General features: G+C 45.5%; 1 protein-coding gene across 1 annotated transcript in view; it reads left to right on the top strand.

Moving 5' to 3' along the window:
• Positions 1 to 19,752, top strand: part of LOC142578247 (cell adhesion molecule Dscam1-like) — a 176,967-nt gene that overhangs the window by 106,966 nt on the left and 50,249 nt on the right. The window contains exons 5-9 of the mRNA XM_075687647.1: positions 3,343 to 3,460; positions 6,062 to 6,237; positions 9,085 to 9,378; positions 16,079 to 16,510; positions 18,693 to 18,854. Of these exons, the coding sequence (XP_075543762.1) occupies positions 3,343 to 3,460; positions 6,062 to 6,237; positions 9,085 to 9,378; positions 16,079 to 16,510; positions 18,693 to 18,854 (1,182 nt within the window). The remainder of the gene's footprint in view (positions 1 to 3,342; positions 3,461 to 6,061; positions 6,238 to 9,084; positions 9,379 to 16,078; positions 16,511 to 18,692; positions 18,855 to 19,752) is intronic.

Below are 19,752 nucleotides of genomic sequence, written 5' to 3'. Positions count from 1 at the left end.
GCACAATGGCTCTGCACAAAAGATTGTTCGCGCCATCCTCGGAGCCATGCATATCTTCGAGTGCATCTTGCTGTTTCTCCAACTTCCTATCTTGTACACTTCGTTCGTGCTGCGCACTGGGCGCGAACGAAACAGAAAAAAACAACCCGGGATAAAGGAAACTTTTGTTCCGCAGTAAGTGCAGTTTGTTCCGAGTTAATTACGAAGACTGCTGCGTTTGGTTAATCCCGCCGGGAGTGAACCTCGATGCTGCTCCGTAAATTACTAGGGAGGTGCAGAAAAGAATCGTGCTGGCTTAAGTTGTACGCAGGCGAAGGAAGATGCGGAAGTGAAAGAGCCACGCTCGAATAGTCTTAGGCGCGCCAGTCCTTGGAACGAACGACAGCCTGCCGAGACGGGAAAGGAGAGATGGCAAAAAAAAAAAAAAAACTGAGTGTCGACAAAGGGAATCGGAAGTTCCCTTCGTTTTTGGCGCCTTCCGTTGGTGGCTCTAAGCCTTTTCCCTTTATATTGCCGTAAACCTCCTATCTGTACAAGCCGTAATCTCGAACGCCTGAAGCTTAAGGTTTTTTTTTTTTTCGTGAAACAAGACAGAGACATATCTTAAAGAAAAAAAAATTCTCACGAGGTAATTTCGAGTCTCGTAGTGCTGAACGGAAATAAGCTTCGTTAGAACAGCGGCTGGAATAAGAAAGAAGACAAGCTGTGTAAACAGCAGACAATGAAAGGCTCGAACGAAAACATTGCCCTAACTAATTAGATATTAGCAAAGATTACTGAGCAGTCATACGACAGCCATACAATTTATTATCACACTATTCTCTGAAAGCGCCGTAAGCATGTTGCTGTCCCACCATCACGAGCTTCTGTTTGCAATTTAATGCTCTTTTTAATATATTATGGGGGGCAAGGAATATATTGTATGGATAGGAAATAAACAAATCAGGAAACGCAATCAAAAAGATATTTTTATGACACTGCTGCGTTAAAATGCCATGGGGAACTCTTGCTGTTTGAAGTAAAAGCTCCACATTGTTCTGTCCATATCGGGAGTAATCTGAACATTGAGTTCACTGGCCATGCTTGTATTAACGTTGAGCGACAAATATTGGGCCGTTTAGAAGAATAAGAAACAGACAAAAGAGGGAGTCAGGTTACACGGGTAGATTATTGTGCCAGAATTTAATCACCATCTGTTACGCAGACAAACAAAAGAAGTAGAAGAGAATGACTAAACATGGTATTTTTCTTTAGGCGCTTGATGGTAAATTAAAAAGAAAGGAAATATACGCACACGCGCCTTTCCATTTGTCTGCTCCACCTAGCGCCCAAAAACCCTGTTTAGCAAACCCCAGAAGCGTGCCCAAGAAGACGTTCTATTGCGTAGAAGAGGACAACATCAAATTTGCAGTGCAAAGTTCGATTTACGAATTTCTCGACCTGCTCCGAAAGTTTTCCTAAACGAAGTCATAGCATATCAACACACGAAGATAGCATCAAATTAGTTAAAAACTTACAAAACAATCGATTATTTATACTTTCACCAGGCGGTATTAAATGTGACAGACGCATATGGTAAAGTGCACACACGCCAAAAACAAACAGAAATGGCAAGTGAAAGGCGCTATTATCTGAGCTTGTACTCTCGACAGACACGAGGCTCGCGCTATCGTGGCGCCGGTGGTTTCGTTTCACCGACGACGAGACGCAGCAGGCAGCGCTTGAAACCTGGCCCAAGTAGCGAGTCTGGGCAGTGACGTATGGCAGTTCGTGCAATACGAACCATGCCACAAAGTGAACGTGACGCGCATGATCATTCTTTTGTAGATGTATAGACTCCGAAGACGTACGAATCGCGTAAGGGGAACGCTTTATTTTTTTTTTCGGCCGGCTTTACAAGAGATGCTCGGACCGTTAGAGGCGAAAAATGAACTAGAAAATGTTCAGGCCGCCGGCTCCCCGAGAGCGAAACTGCAACAAAGATAGATGTCGCCTTCTGTTCTCAGAGGCCCCAGAGAGCTGTGTACAATGCCTATTTGGAAAACAGAAGAGATGTGGGGAAAAACAAGGAGGAAAACAAGAAAAGCAAAGAAAGCTGTATGCCGAAAGGTCTCTGGGTGTTTGCTATTCGCGCTGCAAGCGACTCGGAAATCGGCGATTGCGTACTGCACCAAGTCAACGTGTTCCGAAGCCTCCGTACATATTTCTTAACGGTAAGAAGGCGAACTGTTTGCCGGCAGTGATATTTCATTCCGGATTGACTCCATGCTTGGGTCTGTACAAAGTCATCGTTGGTCGGCCAGTTAATACATAACGGGTCGATTTCCTAGACAACAAGCGTGCTCAGTAAATCAGTAAATCTCAGTAAATGAGGTTCTTGTCCTTCGTACTTACTCTTATTGTGAAACCTGCAAGAACTTCGATACCGTAAGAAAGTATAGATAAGGTATAAACACGTGTGCTGCACAAATAAATAAATATATAGATAAATAAATAAACAAATAAGTATAAAGAAAGAAAGAAAGAAAGAAAGAAAGAAAGAAAGAAAGAAAGAAAGAAAGAAAGAAAGAAAGAAAGAAAGAAAGGAAGATGACCGGTGAAATGTGCCATAAGTGCTCGGGCAACCATGCTGAGATTTGGTTTTCAAATGAAACATTACCTGCTATTATGCTCGTAATCATTCGAGCGATCGTATTCTTGCGTGCTCTGAAGCACAAACTTTGCGTCTCCAATCCCGACGAAACCGTCTACGGGCGAATGAACGGAATCGTCTGCACACTGCAGATAGTAGCGGTTTTCTTGGCCGACGATTTCGTAAGCGCCACACGCCAGCCTTCTTTTAGAAAGCAGCGAAAGATTTTATAACTGCTGGTTGAGTAACAAACAGCAGTGACATATGCGCAGTCAAAAAGGTTAAATATGTATAGGTTTATAACAGAGAAATGAAGATGAACTGCTGGTATACTATACGGCAAGGAAACATCCCTGAGTCACTCACACAGGGACAGTAATAAAAAAAAAATACAGACGGTACCGCGCAATGCGAGGAAAAAAAAAAAGTTCCGGGGGAGAAACAAATAAAGATAAAAATATCAATATAAAGAAAGAATAAATTGTGGTTGCATGCTGAGCGCAACCACAAGGAAAGTATGCTCATGGGTAGCTTAATCTTAGATAAATAGCTCGAGAGAATGCTTTGGCCTAGCAATAACACACGTTGCAGAGTAGTTTCACAAAATGAACGCTTTTTGTGCGCTCCGTGCCGGCTGAACAATGCCTGTCTATTGCAGAAACCCCCCGCAGCGACTGACGCTTGCTGGCTTTCTTTTTGTGCCACTGCAGAGCCAGTGGCAATGCAAATGCCATCCATCGTCCACCGCAGTAGCCGGGTGCTCAGTGATCCGGACCTCCCGGCGGAGTTGGTGTGCGCAGCCGAGGGATTCCCCGTGCCATCTTATAGGTTAGCGTATACGTCTACAACGTTGCCTTCCTTTCCTATTTTCAGCTGAGATGTTTCTTGCCTGACTCACAAGTGCAGCCTTGAGAAGGAAAGAAAGGTTGAGACAGATCACATTTGAGTCCTTACTTTGACGGCGAACGTTCCTTTAAGAAGAAAACGTTCTTACATCGCGACTTTCCTTTATTGGCTTTGCCCTACGTATACTTCATGTAATCCGTTATATTTGTGTGTAATGTATACAGCCATTCCCTTTAGAATTTTTTTTCTTTGGTACAGCAAAAATGTGTACGTTTTGTACACCCTGCGATAAGGCGCATTTTGTCTTTTTTTGAGTTTTCAAGCTCGAGTGATCACATCCATATACCTTCTTCAAGTTTCACAGAGAACTCCAGATGAAGCCTTATTTGATAAAGCAACTCAAATCAAGCAATTTGCTTGGAACAATTGTCTAACGGGAATTGCTCAACCATGAGACAGAAGATGCCCGCCGTATTTTTATCTTGTGCTCCTGTAGGGTTTTTGCGAAATGGTGCTCCGGTTTAGGAAGCCCTAAATTTCGTTTCCTCTGAGTGCACGAAGCCGCTGCATGCGTAAGGCAAAATATGCAGCAGATCTTGCTCGCGGTGCAATATCGGAGGCTTGAGTGATAAACGGGGTTATTTTCATGAAAGATCCGAAGCCCTTCTAAGATTTAGCGCGTACAAATATTGTCGAAAGCTCACTCGAGCACAGAGTACATTGAACATTAAAATTCTTGTATTGCGGCGATACCACCTAACTACCAAAGAATTAAAAAAAAAATAAAACCTCCGTTTTTTTGTCATCCGTAAGGAGTGCACGAAGAAGAAAACGAGTATTAAATTACCTTTAGTTGTTTTTTGGTCGAGTATAAAGCAACTGTTTGCATTATAAGACCTCCAGCAACGCATCGTGGAGGTATGCTCATCCACGAAAGATGAAACATATAAGAAAAATTTTAGCCATATTTGATGTATGAATCAAGGCACCCTACCGCAGAAGTCGCAAGCTGCATTGAATTATATGCTGTCGATGCAGCGATTTCTTTTGACGGAGGCATACAGGGTTGCCGTACTCGTCGCAGAAACATAAAGCGGAGTTTAGCGACCAGAAGCTCACGCATGTAGGGTGCCTTAAGGAGGCATGAAATAGTTATAAAACCAATTTCACGCGCCCAAGCACTCGTGCACGAGTGAAAAAAGCACAACAGAAGAGATCAAACAGTCGAACCCACAGCGTAGCGAAACTTCCACTCGACACGACGAACCCACTCCTCAAGGTGGGACGCGTCGCGCGGGAAAGAAAGAAAGAAAGGAGAAAAGAAAGAAAGAAAGAAAGAAAGAAAGATGGAAAGAAAGGAAGAAAGACAGAAAGAAAGAAAGAAAGAAAGAAAGAAAGAAAGAAAGAAAGAAAGAAAGAAAGAAAGAAACCCAGTGCAGGAATGACTTCAGCATAAGACGGGACACCAACATGCTAATGTGTGGTGTCCCATTACAAATTAGTTCCTACATTTGTTACGTGCAAAACAGTGCATTTATTCGAAGAAAAAACGTACAAACCAAACGCGACATTCGCAATACCTTAATAGCGATAGAGTTAATATAAGCAACTAACTCTATGATAACCCCTAGGTGCTAGAAATTTCTGGGTTCTCCCATTATGGCGTGCCTCAAAATCACATTCTCGTTTTGGCACGTAAAACTCAAGAATTTCATTAATTTTAATTCTGTGCCATCGCTGCAACTGTAAGCGAAGCCTGCAAGCTGCAGGCCAACATGAACGATGCAAGAACAATACGCCCAAACTTACAGCTAGCAGGCCAGGAAAGTGGTTATATACAGCGAATAAAGGAGTCACTGTTCTCGTACAAGGACTATATCTGGGTAACTGACACCTGAATTATGAGGTTCACTCGCCCTGTTGAATATGGTGTGGCTGCTTGCTGGAGTGGGATGGATGATATTCCAGGTCAATCTCATTTCGTGATGTGATTTACAGCGTGCTCTACAGCGAACGCTGTTGCGCTACAGTCACTGTAACGCTACAGCTTCGCTGTTGCGCCAACAGCGAACGTTGTTGGCGCCCAGCGAAGCGTTGACGGAACACGCGGAAGGATAACTTTTCCTGACCGAACTTCGTACATAGATCCCACAGCGTTGACTGCTGTGTGTGAAACGGAGTATAGCTGCAGAGAAATCGGAATCTGTTGAGCAATGTTGCAACGAATGATACGAGCTTGCAACGACCTTGGATTGGCGCAGATTCTGGCAACGTAGGCCAGCATATTAGACAGGCTTAGTATAGCGTTTGCAAACAAATGTAAACGCATTACGTATGTAAAGAAATACTGTTGTCATCGCTGCCCATGTTCTTTCTTTCTTTCTTTCTTTCTTTCTTTCTTTCTTTCTTTCTTTCTTTCTTTCTTTCTTTCTTTCTTTCTTTCTTTTTTTCTTTCTTAAGCAGAACCATGCGTTTATTCGAAATGACCAAATGGCCCTAATGGCAGCTTTACTGGCTACCATGTTCTCCTTCCTGTACATGTTTCCTGCGAACACTTCCTTGTGGTGGGACTGCCTTCATCAGCTGGTACAAGCGCGACGGCCAACGGATGATGCCGCTGGAATCCGGGCCCCGCGTCCGTCAGGTGGCCGGCGTTCTGCAGTTTCGCGAGGTGGAGTTCAGTGACGGCGGCAATTATGTCTGCGTCGTGTCCAACAGCGTCGGCGACGCACAGGCTGACCTCGAGCTCGTCGTCACTCGTGAGTATTGGCCGATCTTTTTGCGCCGCTAACGGGTTAAACGCGCGCTGACACGGTATAGTGCTCGAAACGGCAACTGATGAAGAGAGCTGCAGCCGCGCTTACATCAGTGCGACCGTAGCAAGTCACGTCGCTTTCGAAGCGCTTCGCATCGGTGTAAACGACATTATGGCGGCTGGAGGGGGTAGGTTGAAACGGGTGAGTCGACTCGGTGCATGCAAGCGCTGGCGTGTCGCATCGACTAAGAGAGAGAAAGCAGAATCCCGCTGGCATGCCGCTCTCTCTCTCTCATTCTCCGACGAAACACACGCGCCAGGCCAGAAACAGGTTCCATGTAGGTTCCGGCTAGTTTCGGACGAAGAGTGTGCACCATGCGTAAAAGCGGTTCGTGCAAATATAACAGGGATTCATGTAAATGCGGCTTCTGTGTTTCTACAGCTCTATTTTTAGCCCTCAGCATGGTGCCAATAAATGTTAACCCCGTGTCACTAAAAGGCCCATTTGGTGTAATCGGAGAGTATTTGGTAACACTTGGTTACGAGCTTATTCATTGTCGGGACAGATCACTTGAATAAAAATATTTGTCTGCTGAAGACTTCCAAATAGGTCATAGGCATGCCACTTTGATGTGAGACATTACGTTGAATAAGAGTAATTAAAGGAGGAGAATTTAGCAGTTGCGCCTGAAGTAATTCGAAGTTAGAACCAAATGCAACGTGTGAATAGTTTTTTTTTCTAGAACTGCAGGAAAGATCGATCGCAGTCACGAGGTCTCACGAAACGTATACGAAATATTATACAGACAAGAACGAAAATAAATTGTCGATCTTGGATCAATTTTTTTTAACACTATGAAACTCCTTTCAAATGGTTGTCGCTATGGCATTCATCAACGTAAAGCAAGAAATAAAAATGCATTGATAGCAGGGGAACGTGACAGCTGTTATGCCGAGGGGTTCAACGGAAAACGGGCATTTGTACTAAGTGCACGCGAACCTGGGGTCGATATCGAATATCGAAATCGTAACAATGTGCCACACATACATCCGGAAGCAGAGTGTTTCTCATAATAGTAAATATTGATTGCAGGAAGTATACAGGCATATATGTATACTTTGTTATTTAACACGTAGACCCCAAACATATAAAATATATCAAATAAACGCGGCGCAGAACATGTGCTCCTCACATAAAAAGGGAAAGGCAAGGAAAGATTATGCAGACCCCCCCGCATTGTGGCCATAGATGCTACGAGAAACATTTTGCGGGTACATGTTTATCCGGCATAGTTCAGGTTTCGGCAAAGTAGTATCTATTTATTTATTTATTTATTTATTTATTTATTTATTTATTTATTTATCTGTACCTTAGACACCGCGTCGTGGGGTATTACCCTGAGAATGGGCGGCTACTTCAGTGAGAGGTGGATATTGTGCCAGCCTAGAAACGATGTGGCTTGAAGTGGTGAACGGTCTCGGCAGAAACGTCATTCCAATCACGGACCGCTTTCACACACACAAAAAAAGAAACGAAATATACAAGCGCCGTAGTCAGCGCAGGGTGGAGATTTTTTTTCGTCGCCTATACGACGGGATGGACGGTGTGCTGAAACAGCTACTGAAAAACCAGTTGAAGAATGACAAAATTTGTGATGAACAAGCCGCCTAAAACCATGACGCCTTATATCTAGGTTACAAATTTCTACTTTCGATTTTAGTTGAGAGACACTGCTGCGATATTTATTATCGAAATGAATAACGTGAGCTGCGCGATTCCTAACCGTTCTTAGAGTGTTTTAAAGAGCAGATTGGGTGTGGGCCCTAAACACAGCGCGACTCTTGTGGAGGAAAGAAAAGTGACCGGAGGTGTATGCGCAGAGGCGGACGATACATATTTTATATGTTCAGTCATATTGTACACCATGTGCCACAGTGGCACATGCCCAGGGATCAACTAAACCTGTAGCCCGAATATAATGGAAAATTATGGAAAATGGATATAATGGAAAATGGATATAATTATGGAAAATGAAGGAAGGCGTTGAATAATCATGCGTTATTTTTAGGATGTCAGTGTACCTTAGAAATACCTATATATACAAACTGACGTTATACGCAGACGTTCTACTTTTCGTTTTTCATTGCTTTATTACGCAGAACGGGAGCTCCGTTCGCTGGCATGACTTAGTCGGTCGCAATCGAACGATACCGCATGGATCACCGTATGCAGAAACTCGATGACTGAATACCAGTTTTTTTTTTTACTTCGGAGAAGTCAAACAGACGAACGTGCAGCTTGCTAAGCTGTACTGCGCGAAGGTCGCATGTGTGCGTCTTCATCGGAGCATCGTATCTCGCGATAACTCCCTGGTACGTGTGCCACCCCTTGTACCTGCCCTCTCCTTTCACTGCGCGCGGCGAAATGTATAGACCAGGACGGTATTGCATTAAGATTCTTTAAAAAATATCGAATTCACCTGACACTGGAAACGTGCTGTAGTGGACAGAGAGAGAGAGACAGATACAGATAGAGAGAGAGGGAGAGAGAGAGAGAGGATGCATAGAAATGCAGGGAGGTCAACCAGAGGCAGTTCCGGTTGGCTACCCTGGACGGGGGGAAACGGTGAAGGGGTATAAAAAGAGAAAGTAAGCGGAAGGGGGAGACAGTGAGAAATAAAATTTGATACGATCTAGTTAAGAGTGTATGAGCCAGGACATCTGGAACGGTGGTGCATACGAAGGCAACCGCTCCGCCTCGTAGTAGGCACGGTTGGCGGAAACCTTGATTTCACTAGCCGCACGTGCAAACCGGGCTTAATCTTTCCTTCGTCTCTCGCGTGCGCTGCAGCCAAGCCGTGGGTGACGGTGACCCCCGCGAACGTGCGGGCCGAGGTGGGCCACGCGGCCGCGTTTCGCTGCAACGCCTCCGGCCTGGACTGGGGCGCGCTGGACGAGACGAGCCTCGAGTGGCGCCACGACGGACGCCGCGTGACGCCCGCAGCGCAGCAGGCGGTGGCGGTGGGCCGCTCGCGTGCGCTGCACCTGGCTTCGATCCGGCGCCAGGACCAAGGGATGTACCAGTGCTTCGTGCGGCTCTCGCCGAGGCGAACCATACAGGCGGCGGCCGAGCTCATTGTTGGCGGTGAGTCGCGTCATTTGGTGCGCCAGAAACACCAATAGCGAACCGTCATGGCGGAGTACTCGACGGACGAGTTGGCAACGCAGAAAATCGAAACGTGGACCACCGTTTAAGAGAAAAGGTAGACAGTGGGGAAAAAAAAAGTAATGCGGTGAATTCAATCTTTGCACCGCGGAAGTTTCAAACATTGACGAGCGAAAAAATAAAACGCTGAATTGAAACTTGTCTGTGCGAGCGCGACAATTAAAACGCAGAAAACACTAACGACCTGTAAACGAAGCTCGCATTAGTCTACACTCCCTCCCGCACCAACGAGATTTAGCACACGCACTCTCGTTCGCCCACACTGAATATCACTTATTTTCTTTCAGACTCGGATCTTGGTTTTGAATAGAGTCTCTGTGACGGAACTTGCGATCGAGTCTGCTGTCTCATGTCAACGAATGCCACTGGTTAAGTGTGCAATGAAAGAATTAACTGTAAAAGATGTGCTCAGAGCTCTGGCCTGTTACAAACAGGCCACGTGAATGATAAGTTCATCTGTGTGAACTACCAGTGTTTTGCCCTGCCTTTCATGCTGTTTCTGTAAGTAAGGCTTAAGACCAACACTTTTACTTATCCATTCCTACGCAGTAATTTGTTAGCGCTTGCGAATGGGGACACACTTAGCGGAAAATACGGGAAAGCACTGTACGACACTTCCCTGTAGCCAGAGAGCAAAGCTTGCGGGGAATGAGACCGTGAAAGAACGTTGCAATGACACAATATACTTGTGGACTTTAGGTATTCTGGTGCTTATATTTATTCTACTTGAGGAAATTGGCGCCTATTCACAAGTTTTTACACAGGTAACGACCTACCTTTATGTACTTATTTTTTTAGTACTAAATTATTTAGGTGTTACAGAAAACGCGGATGAAGCAGAGGAGCTGCGGCTGAAGGCACGCGTAATCCGACACTTCGTTCCTACTGAAGAATAGATCGTAATCCGAGGCGTACAGTGACGTATCCTTCTTCATGTCACAAGCAAAAATTTGCCAACAATATCAGCTACCTACTTGACCCTCAATAGCGAAGGACACAAGCTATACTCACGTACAACTTTCTTTCGCGCTGAAAGGAAAGCTACGGAGGCAAAGCGCGCACAAGAGAGAGCACTTCTAAAAAAAAGTCTCACATTTTCACCCGTGTTAACTTGAGCTGAAAAAAGAGAAGTGCTTGTCATCGCGCATCAATTTCTTTATTTCACAATCACTTGCTTCTAACCACAATGACATACACATGCATCCAGTCCTCTAAGTTTCATGAACCACCAGACGCCTTTAATTGAATCTAATTACGTCATTCCTAAATAGCATACTGACAGTTGCGATGTACACGTCAATACATTTCTCTAGGACACGTTACCAAGTTAGAACACAACCTGCTTTTCGATAAATTACACATAAACACACATTCATTTGTTTAAGTACAATGAACCACCCCAACACTCACATTGACTTGAGTCTAATTAGCCCATGTTTAATTACAGCATTCATAATTACCCCGAACGCAACAGTACATTTCTCTAGGACATTTTACTACGTCAAAGACCGCAAAGCATTCACTATGACCCCAACTAACACGCTTGAACCAAGAAATCATCGTGGTCGTCTCGCATTCCGAAGGTATTGGGTTCGATTTCTACCTAAACCGCAATTTTTAGCTCAATTACTTTCCTTTAGTTAGAGGAACCTCCCTGAGGAAATTGGCGTCATTCTTTAACCTGTTAACGAATATCAATAATTCTTTACTTTCACGAGAGTTTTTGCTCACGTCCAACAAATGGACAACGCGCGATCAACGCACGAACAATGCTGACGACGCCGGATAGTCTGCGTAACGGGGCCCTTAAAGCTTTTGCTTTAAAACGGCAGCAATTTGTTTAGAACAGGTAAACAGAACAAAACACTCCCGAGTGTCTCAAGTTGCGGCTTTTGCCTTCCGCGCATGGGCAAACGTGAAACCGTCGCACGTGGAAGCGCTGCGTCTCTCTTGAGAAACCAAAAGCGCTGGGAAACGCTGCCGGACTACTAGGCGCGGTAACACATGTGTAGACGCTGCGGCCCCGTAGCTTTCCCTTAATTGGCACAGAAGGTTGTCCGTGAGTATAGGACCCGTGCTCGATGAAACAATTCTAGCTGCCCGAGGAATGTGCGCAAGAGGGTTTGAGCAGGACACACTGAAAACTCACTATCTTGCACACATGTGCATAAACCTCAGAATGATACTCATGCGCTCAACACTTCACAAATTTCCTAACAAGTGAATGGAAGAAACTTTCTCGTGACCTAGTGAAAATTGTAGTCACAATACTAAAGTCGCGCACTTAGAATAAAAACTTCGTGGTTTAACGTGCCGAAACTACATAGTAGGCGTTGATGGACGCCGTAGAAGAGGTTTCCGGAGAAACCCTTTTTCTTTCTGACTTTTTTATACAACTTTTAACTCTCCCGTACTTGGAGAACCGGGATGTTTTCGCTTTCCGTTCCCATATAAATGCGTCTGCTGTGGCTGGGTATCGAGCCCGCGACCTTATGCTCTACAGCAAAGCGATACAGCCTCTGAGCAGGTCGCGGTGGTTGGCGCACTGCGGAAAAGGATAGGAATACGTAGATCGCTGCCTGCGTATGAAGGCAGCCACAATAGTCTATTATAGAGCATCGCGCGCGTAATGCGAAGACGTGGGATCATTCCTCCACCTGCGGCAAGTTGTTTTTTCATCCACTTCCATTGCCATTATTTTATCATTTCTTTAATTCAATTAGTAAGTACAAGTAATTTCCCCTATGTTTTCCTTGGTGTCCTTGTTTGCTGGCTTCTCATGTTATGATTAATAGTCCTTTTTGTGTCGCAAGTCGTGGTCTGCGATGTATCGATCACAGAGCTGCGTTCTGTAGACAAATTCGTGATTCAGATTGTGAATGATGAACGGGAGCAGGCGGAACGCTAATGGAAGTGCTATGCACGCAACCTCCAAGCTTATTTATGAAGCTCTGTCGAACGAGGACTGGAGAAAGCCGAGACGGAATAGTGGCGCAAGGGATCTAATTACCGGCGGCGCTTTCGCTTGCGCTGCGCTTCTAGGGATATTGCATTAGCCGCTGCAAAACAAACACTATATGCGGCACTGAGAATATAGGATGCCAATTATCTCGCCGGATCGCACTCCCTGAAAGACGCGCCGTGCCTGGTCGTTACAGTGGGCTGTCCACAGTGTCTTCGTTCTTGGCATGCTGAGTGCGCAGCGGAAAACAAAGAAAGGTGACGTTTATGCGCAAGCGCCAACATTACAGTTTTGGTTTATGTATATGTAAGCATGCAGGCTTATAGAAGCTGCATAAGCGAGTGAGAGAGGGACTTAATGCGTGCATTAAAAGCAAGAAACTCGAGTTCTTGCCCTGCTGGATGTTATTTGTAAATGACCATATATATATATATATATATATATATATATCGTGAAGAAATTCACGTTGCAAAACCGACCTGCTGGAGGCCCAGCTTTATCATGATAAAATCGAAATGTACAACATATTGTTTAATGTTTTTCAACGTGGATTTCTTCACATAACACTTGCCAGAAGGTCTCTTTTCTTAGGGCTTGAGTATTACTCGGCAACCTTATTAAAATCGGGAACATCGAGAAAGTTGAAGCATGACGTGAACGACAAACAGGGTGTCCCACATAACTTGAGCCAATAATTTAAAAATGAAAGGCGCGTCGGAAGCGAATTGTACTGAATGCATACTATTCGCAATAGCGTATAGTAACTTACACAGTTGTTTTTCTTTTCCTCACAACTCACTACCTAATTAGGCTAATTACTTAACTTTTTTAATATTGGCTGAGGACCCCAAGTATGAAGAAAACAGGAGGGCTGGAGAAGAAAGTATGTCATTTTATACACGCAGTGGTAAGCGCACACAGATCATTTAACGTGCTACTGCGCAATATTGCACGCACGCACGCAGGCAGGCACGCAAGTACATATAAACACGTACAGTCGCAACGGCACACGGACTCAAGAACGCAAGAGTTTGTAGTCAAGCCTGCCCTGTGGGCAATTCCTTGACACCCTTGGTTCTCATTGTCAAGACCGCTATTAAGACGTTGCCTCCAAGAAAAAGCTCGCGTCGTTACGAGAGCTTGGAATGTCTGGAACGTAATCGCCTCAGCGATTTCAAGACGCACCCACCGCAACTCCTTCACGAAAGTGCTCCTAGCAAGAAGACAATTTAGGCTTACAGCGGAGCCCACCAGTGTACCGGTATCCATTGATGGTTCAAGTACATTTAATGCGATTACCATTATTTGAGTACTTCACCCTGTTAGCGGTTGTCTGTCCGTATCTAACCTCTTTTAATCTAATTTCCATCACGGCGTAGTTCATGGTCTAATGGATCATCGGGCTGCTCTGCTGAAGGAAGCGAGTTTGAAACCAACCGTCGGACTAACTTGGGCATACTACACTGGGTGTGTGCCGCTCTTCAATGAACATCTTCCTCGCCAACCAGAGTAACGCGGTATGTGCAACTGGGCAAGTGCGGCTATTCAATGATAAGACAACTCTTTAAAATTTATCCGGAGGTAGGCGTAATCGAACCCGCGTCTTACATATTCAGACGCGCCATGCACGAACTTCACGGCGGCGTCGCTAGATGGCGCGACGTATCGTGAGGGAATCGAGTTATTGTATATGGCTCCCGCAGGGAGCCAGAGTTGTGCTTTTTTTTCCACGTGCCGCTCTGTTGGCATTCGTTTAAGTGCAGTCACGTGGAACTAAAATTGCTCCGGAGAAGCCGACCTACCGTGATGCCGTTGCTCCTTGTGGTCTCGTCAATTCCAGCGCCGCCGCAATCAGCGCGGCGCGTTTTGTTGTGTCCGACACACGCGGCAACTTTCGCGCGGATGCATTATTTCTCTGTGCGAATCGCGTAACGTCTTCCAATCCTGTGCCTGCTACTTGTGTTACCAGTATGACAGGTTGCAGCGCGCCCTACTGCAGGAATCGTAGTGAGCGTGGAAAGTCTTTTTTTTTGTTTTACATACGGTGCATGCTAGTAGCATAGTGTAATATAATGTAATTCTCTTACTCTGCGAGAACGCTAATTTCAAGCACATGCTTCATCTGTAAAGCAAAAATATATCGTTAATTACAACAGCGGATAAAATAAAACGCATTTCGCGCGAGGTTAACGATACTCCCTAATGCAAAGTTTGAGCGCAGTTCTAATGAGTTTTCATTTCGCAATATATTGAGTGGCATGGGGCAAACCATGGCAATAGAAACAAGCGCGAACGAGACCAAACCAAGCAAAGCAAACAAGCGCGAGCAAGAGCTGAAACGAGCAGTCGGTAGTACGAAACGAGCGGTCCGGCTGAGACCATATACGAGTACGCATCGAGTGGTCGGGCGGGTCTCCATGACACCAGTTTCCCGCGCGCGCGTCACTGAAGGGGCAGCTCTCAGTGATCTCCGGCGGTCGTGGCTCGCGTCTTTCATCTCCCGATCCGCGTTCACTCTTTCATGCTTCGCTGGGATCATTGGCTTATTTACGCCGACGCTTGACATAGGAACGGGCGCCTAAGAGCTGCTTTCTGAAAAGTAGCAATAAATAAGATTGGCGAGAAAGCGGCCTTGAACGTAGTCCCTGCGCGAGCGAAAGATGACTTCGCTGCCCAAAAGCGTATTGCAATATGGAGGACCAATGATTAGCTCTCTATACGGTAACTGTAGGAAGGGAGTGCCAGAGAGGAGCCGGGATGCAGTACACGCCTCATAGATGACGTGTTTCCTTGGCTTCAGTGCTTCGCAAGACGATGGCTTCAATGCTGTGTACTTGGGAGATTTACCGCAAGGCATATATGCAATGAAATTGAAAAAAAATTTCCCTTTCATGGAACTTCCGACTACTGCGGCGTTCCCCAGGAGTGATTTGCGACTGTCAGTTTTCCCACGCTCTGCGTTCTCGATCAGTTCTTCCTCTGCCTACGATCTTCTAGCCTCCTGGCTAGCGCAGAATCTGATGGGAGATCGTCCGGCCTGAATGACGTTGTTCCTGGTTTCAATCTCAGGAGAAAGACGTTGTTTTCTTCAATTACGGAACTTTCTGTCTGAGAAACCAATATGTCCTTCTTTGTAGTTTTTGTAGCATGGTGCTATTTATTGTCGGGTGGATGACAGTTCTATTTCAAGACACAAAATCCAATAATCAAAACCAGCTTATCTACGGAAATTTCTGTTATGTATGTTTATATGTTTCACAGATATACATAAACATTCCACAGTTTTATCGATAGGTACTGCCTGTATCTAGTGGCTTGAAAAAAAGGCTTATAGATGAAATCCGCTCATCTGTCGCCTTATGTCACTTGTTGGTCATTAGAGGCACAGGTGTCTTGTAGTGTGACCCTCGAGCAATACGCATAATATATCTAAACAATTGCTTGGTGCGTATCCTCTAAAATGCTTCAAAAAGGTGCAAAGACGCCTCTTGACACTCATGTGGTACTTGCATGGGGCGATGCAAACGCGACAAGAAGAAAAACGCAGTGCAGAGGCAATTATTAAACTCCTTGCTTTAAAAAAACCTAGCCTATGTAGTTATAACCGGTTAAATGGATCTTTTTCCCATTTCTGCTTTTCTTTCACGTCATCTTTAGATCAAGCTCCCAGGTTCAAATCAACTTTCGACGAGGTCACCGTGCGGCCGGGCAAGCCTGTCTCTCTGCGTTGTGTGGCGTTAGGCGACCCACCTCCACGCATCACTTGGTCGTTGGACGGTGTATGGCCCATCGACAGTCGCCACGGCCGCGTCCGAGTCCGAACTGCCGGTCCAGATGCCAGTTCCGGCGCAGTCGGAGCCGAGGTGTCCAGTACGCTGTCTATATCGTCGGCTGAAATCAAGGACGGCGGCTCTTACGTGTGCGAGGCGTCCAACTACGCAGGCGCGGCGTCGCACTCTGCACGAATCAACGTGTACGGGCCGATTTTCGTTCGAGCGCTGGGAAACCTCTCGGCGCTGGCCGGTGGCACATTCTCGGTGCAGTGCCCGTTCGGCGGATACCCGTACGGGAACATAGACTGGGACAAAGGTGAGTGCGATTTGTAGCACAGAAAGGACAAGGCCTTTGAAGGAAATATCGGAAAAGAGGGTCGAGGCGAGAGGCCACCACACGCATAGTGTGCTGCGAAAAACGGCCCCCGAATCAAACTAAATCTGACACGCGTCCTTCTTGAGGCCTGACATTACCACTGGTAAAAATAAACACAATATTAGAACTTGCATTGTACGCTTCCGCTGTTTCTTGAGCATGTTGCTTTGTGACTGCAAGAAAAACTGGTCACGTCAGTGTTATAAAAAAGGAGCTGATAGTGCTAATCGAGAAATGACTGATAGGAAACTTCAGGCGTTGTGCGTTAGCATGGTTTCAATAATTATTTGCTTTTTTCTGTCTAAGCAGTTTTGATACTAGGTGAGCTTTCTAAGATATCTGTGTTCTTTTTTGTATAAGTTACAGTACCTTCACTAAAAACTCCGGATGAGAGTTTAAGCTCGTGTCGTCCGTGCCTTCTCTTCCCGCCCGTGTGTCTAATGTGGAACCCAGAGTATATGACGTACTCACCAACTCAATTGTAGGCACAGCGTTCTCCTAGTGTATTTTACTAGCCTGTCAAGTCTTTTGCACTGTTCCTTTCAACGGTATCGCCTTACAACGAAATAGCTAGGATGCAGACATTACTACAGGAAGGTCAAGCTCGAAGGAACTTCACTGGTGAGATCGCGACCTGTTAGAAGACAGACGCTTACATGTCTGAGGTAGCGTGGACAGGACTGCAGGGAGAGAGCAAGGCGGAGGTAATGGGGTGAGCACGTTGGAAATGCCTAGATATTATTGTTAGTTGCTTTATATTAGGGGGGGGGGGGAAGGACTAAGTTCTGCGACACCCGTGAATGTTCCCGTTGCCCGCAGCGCTGATCTAGCAATATTAAATTATGGAGTTTTACGTGCCAAAACCACCACTTTCTGATGATGAGGTACGCCGTAGTGGAGGACTCCGCAAATTTCGACCACCAGGGGTTCTTTAACGTGCACCTAAATCTAGGTACACGGGTGTTTTCGCATTTCGCCCCCATCGGTATGCGGCCGCCGTGGCCGGGATTCGATCCCGTGACCTCGTGCTCAGCAGCCTAACACCATAGCCACTGAGCAACCACGGCGAGTGATCTAGCAGTATTAGACAACGTTTCGCAGGCTTCGACATGGGTAGCGCAGCGTGGCGCAAAACAAATTTCACATGCGGCATGGCCTCCGAGATTCATCGCGCGCCGAAGGCAAACAACCTGTTGACCGCAGCATTGCTGTAACGGCTATAATTAAGGGACTTTAGCATCGAACGAGTTTGACCGAGTGGTCATTTTTCGGTTTTTCTCTCCACTTCAGTGTTTACGCATGGTGCGAGCTTGCACTTATTTGCGCCCATTGGTTGTTTAGTTTAGCTTTTCTTTTTTTGTCAACATGGGGACTTGTATATGCAGTATCAGCAGCATCCTTCCGGCCAATATTATTTATCCATTAGCCATCTGTTCAGTAATGTGTACCGGTTTTAGATATTGATAACTCAAAGCTTATTTGATTTCGTTTGAGTACATCACTGCATTAGTTCAAGAGAAGCCAAAGAGAGGGATTGTGATTGTTTGACCAGCGGCTTCGCATCTCGAAGGACATGACAGATTCGACGTGTCTTCGTTCTCAGCTGTAATGAACCACGTGCGACTGATCTTGAAGACAAACTAGAGGTACGTTTTTGTCGCGTTCAAGAGGGGAGTCTGAAAACTGACCAAGTAACGCAAGAACTTTCCCTCTTGATCTCAAAGATTGGTTTGCTACCATTAGCGCTCTTGACGCTGCTGAGCTCGACGTCGGAAGTTCGTTCAGGCCGTGGCGGCAGCATTTCGATGGGGCCGAAGTGCGAAAACACCGATGTACTTAGAATTAGGTGCCCGTTATTGAACCCCAGGGGGTCAGAATTAATCCGCAGTCCCCCACTACGGTTTGCGTCATAATGAGACCCTGATTCTGGCATGGAAAACGCCAGGACGTTTTTTTTTTCGTTATTGATTACTCGCAGTTGTGTGTTAAGGCCCCGTAATTTAATCTCGAAAATCGAAGTGTTCCGTCCTACTTATTCAGCAAGCAATGTGCACATTGGAAACGTCTTTAACGAATACGAAGCGGCACCCACTGTCTTTTTTTACGTTACGAAATAACGCAGATGGCCGGCGGCTGCCGCTGAATCAGCGCCAGATGGTATTTCCTAACGGGACGCTACAAATCCAGAATATTGACCACGAGCACGACCAGGGCCAATACACGTGCACCGTGCATGGACCAGACTCCCAGGTCCTCCACCGGACAACGTTGCTGCTTGTGCGCAGTGAGTGAAAGTTTATTATTTCAATGAGTGAACCTCCTTGTTGAACCTCTTCACTGCTGCTTCCGGCATGGGAGCACTACAAGCTACTTGTTATAATATACGGCAATATACTGTAAAAAGATAGGAGTACCTACTACCTTTACCTGTCCGCACCTAGATAAGGAAATTAGCTGAAATGTGCTAGTCATATCATATTCACATTTCCGGAAGCTCACTGATGTTTTGCTTAAACGTAGAAAATAATATTTCTTAACGTGATTTACCTGCAAGGGTTCACGTGCTATGGTGTCCCTACTTTTCCCTAGTCCTTTAATTTTGTCATAAAGAGGCATGCGTGAGCATTCGGCAAAGTTCTATGCCAAATGAGCAAGCGTTCAATTTTTCATCGAAAAGATTGTGTTCAAGTGCCCTATCATTTATGCACCACCACACTTGCCCTTATTTACCTTTATATCTTGGTTTCGTAGCGGTAAAAACTGAGATAACTTAACAAAATGGATTCTAGTAAGCTCCTGCCTGGTATTTTTCTAGGCGTGATAGATAATTTGGCCACAAACGGTCTTCGACATTGACGTATTGGCTTTATCTGACGTTTCCATAGTAACACGTCAAGGCTGCTTTGTTCTTTTGAGAAGGCATAATTTTGTTCTACCTGTGTTCGCTCATCTCTTACTGCTTCCAATGTTTTAAAGCGGCGCTGCCTCTCGGGATTTTCTTGCTAATGTTCTTTTTATGTGCAAAAGAAGTTAGCGGCTAAGCCGGAAAAGTCTCCGGTTCAAGAAAAAAAGCACAATAGCAAATAGTAACCAAGGAATAGATTTAACAAACCTTAAGCGCTATAAATGAAACTAGCGTGGAAGACTTTCGTAGTGCGCTCGCGTGCAAGTCGCACATTTTA

The sequence above is a fragment of the Dermacentor variabilis genome, chromosome 4, assembly GCF_050947875.1.
Source record: "Dermacentor variabilis isolate Ectoservices chromosome 4, ASM5094787v1, whole genome shotgun sequence".
NCBI classification, from domain to species: domain Eukaryota; kingdom Metazoa; phylum Arthropoda; class Arachnida; order Ixodida; family Ixodidae; genus Dermacentor; species Dermacentor variabilis.
The sequence above is the reverse complement of the archived record's forward strand: the minus strand, read 5'-3'. Positions and strand labels throughout refer to the sequence as shown.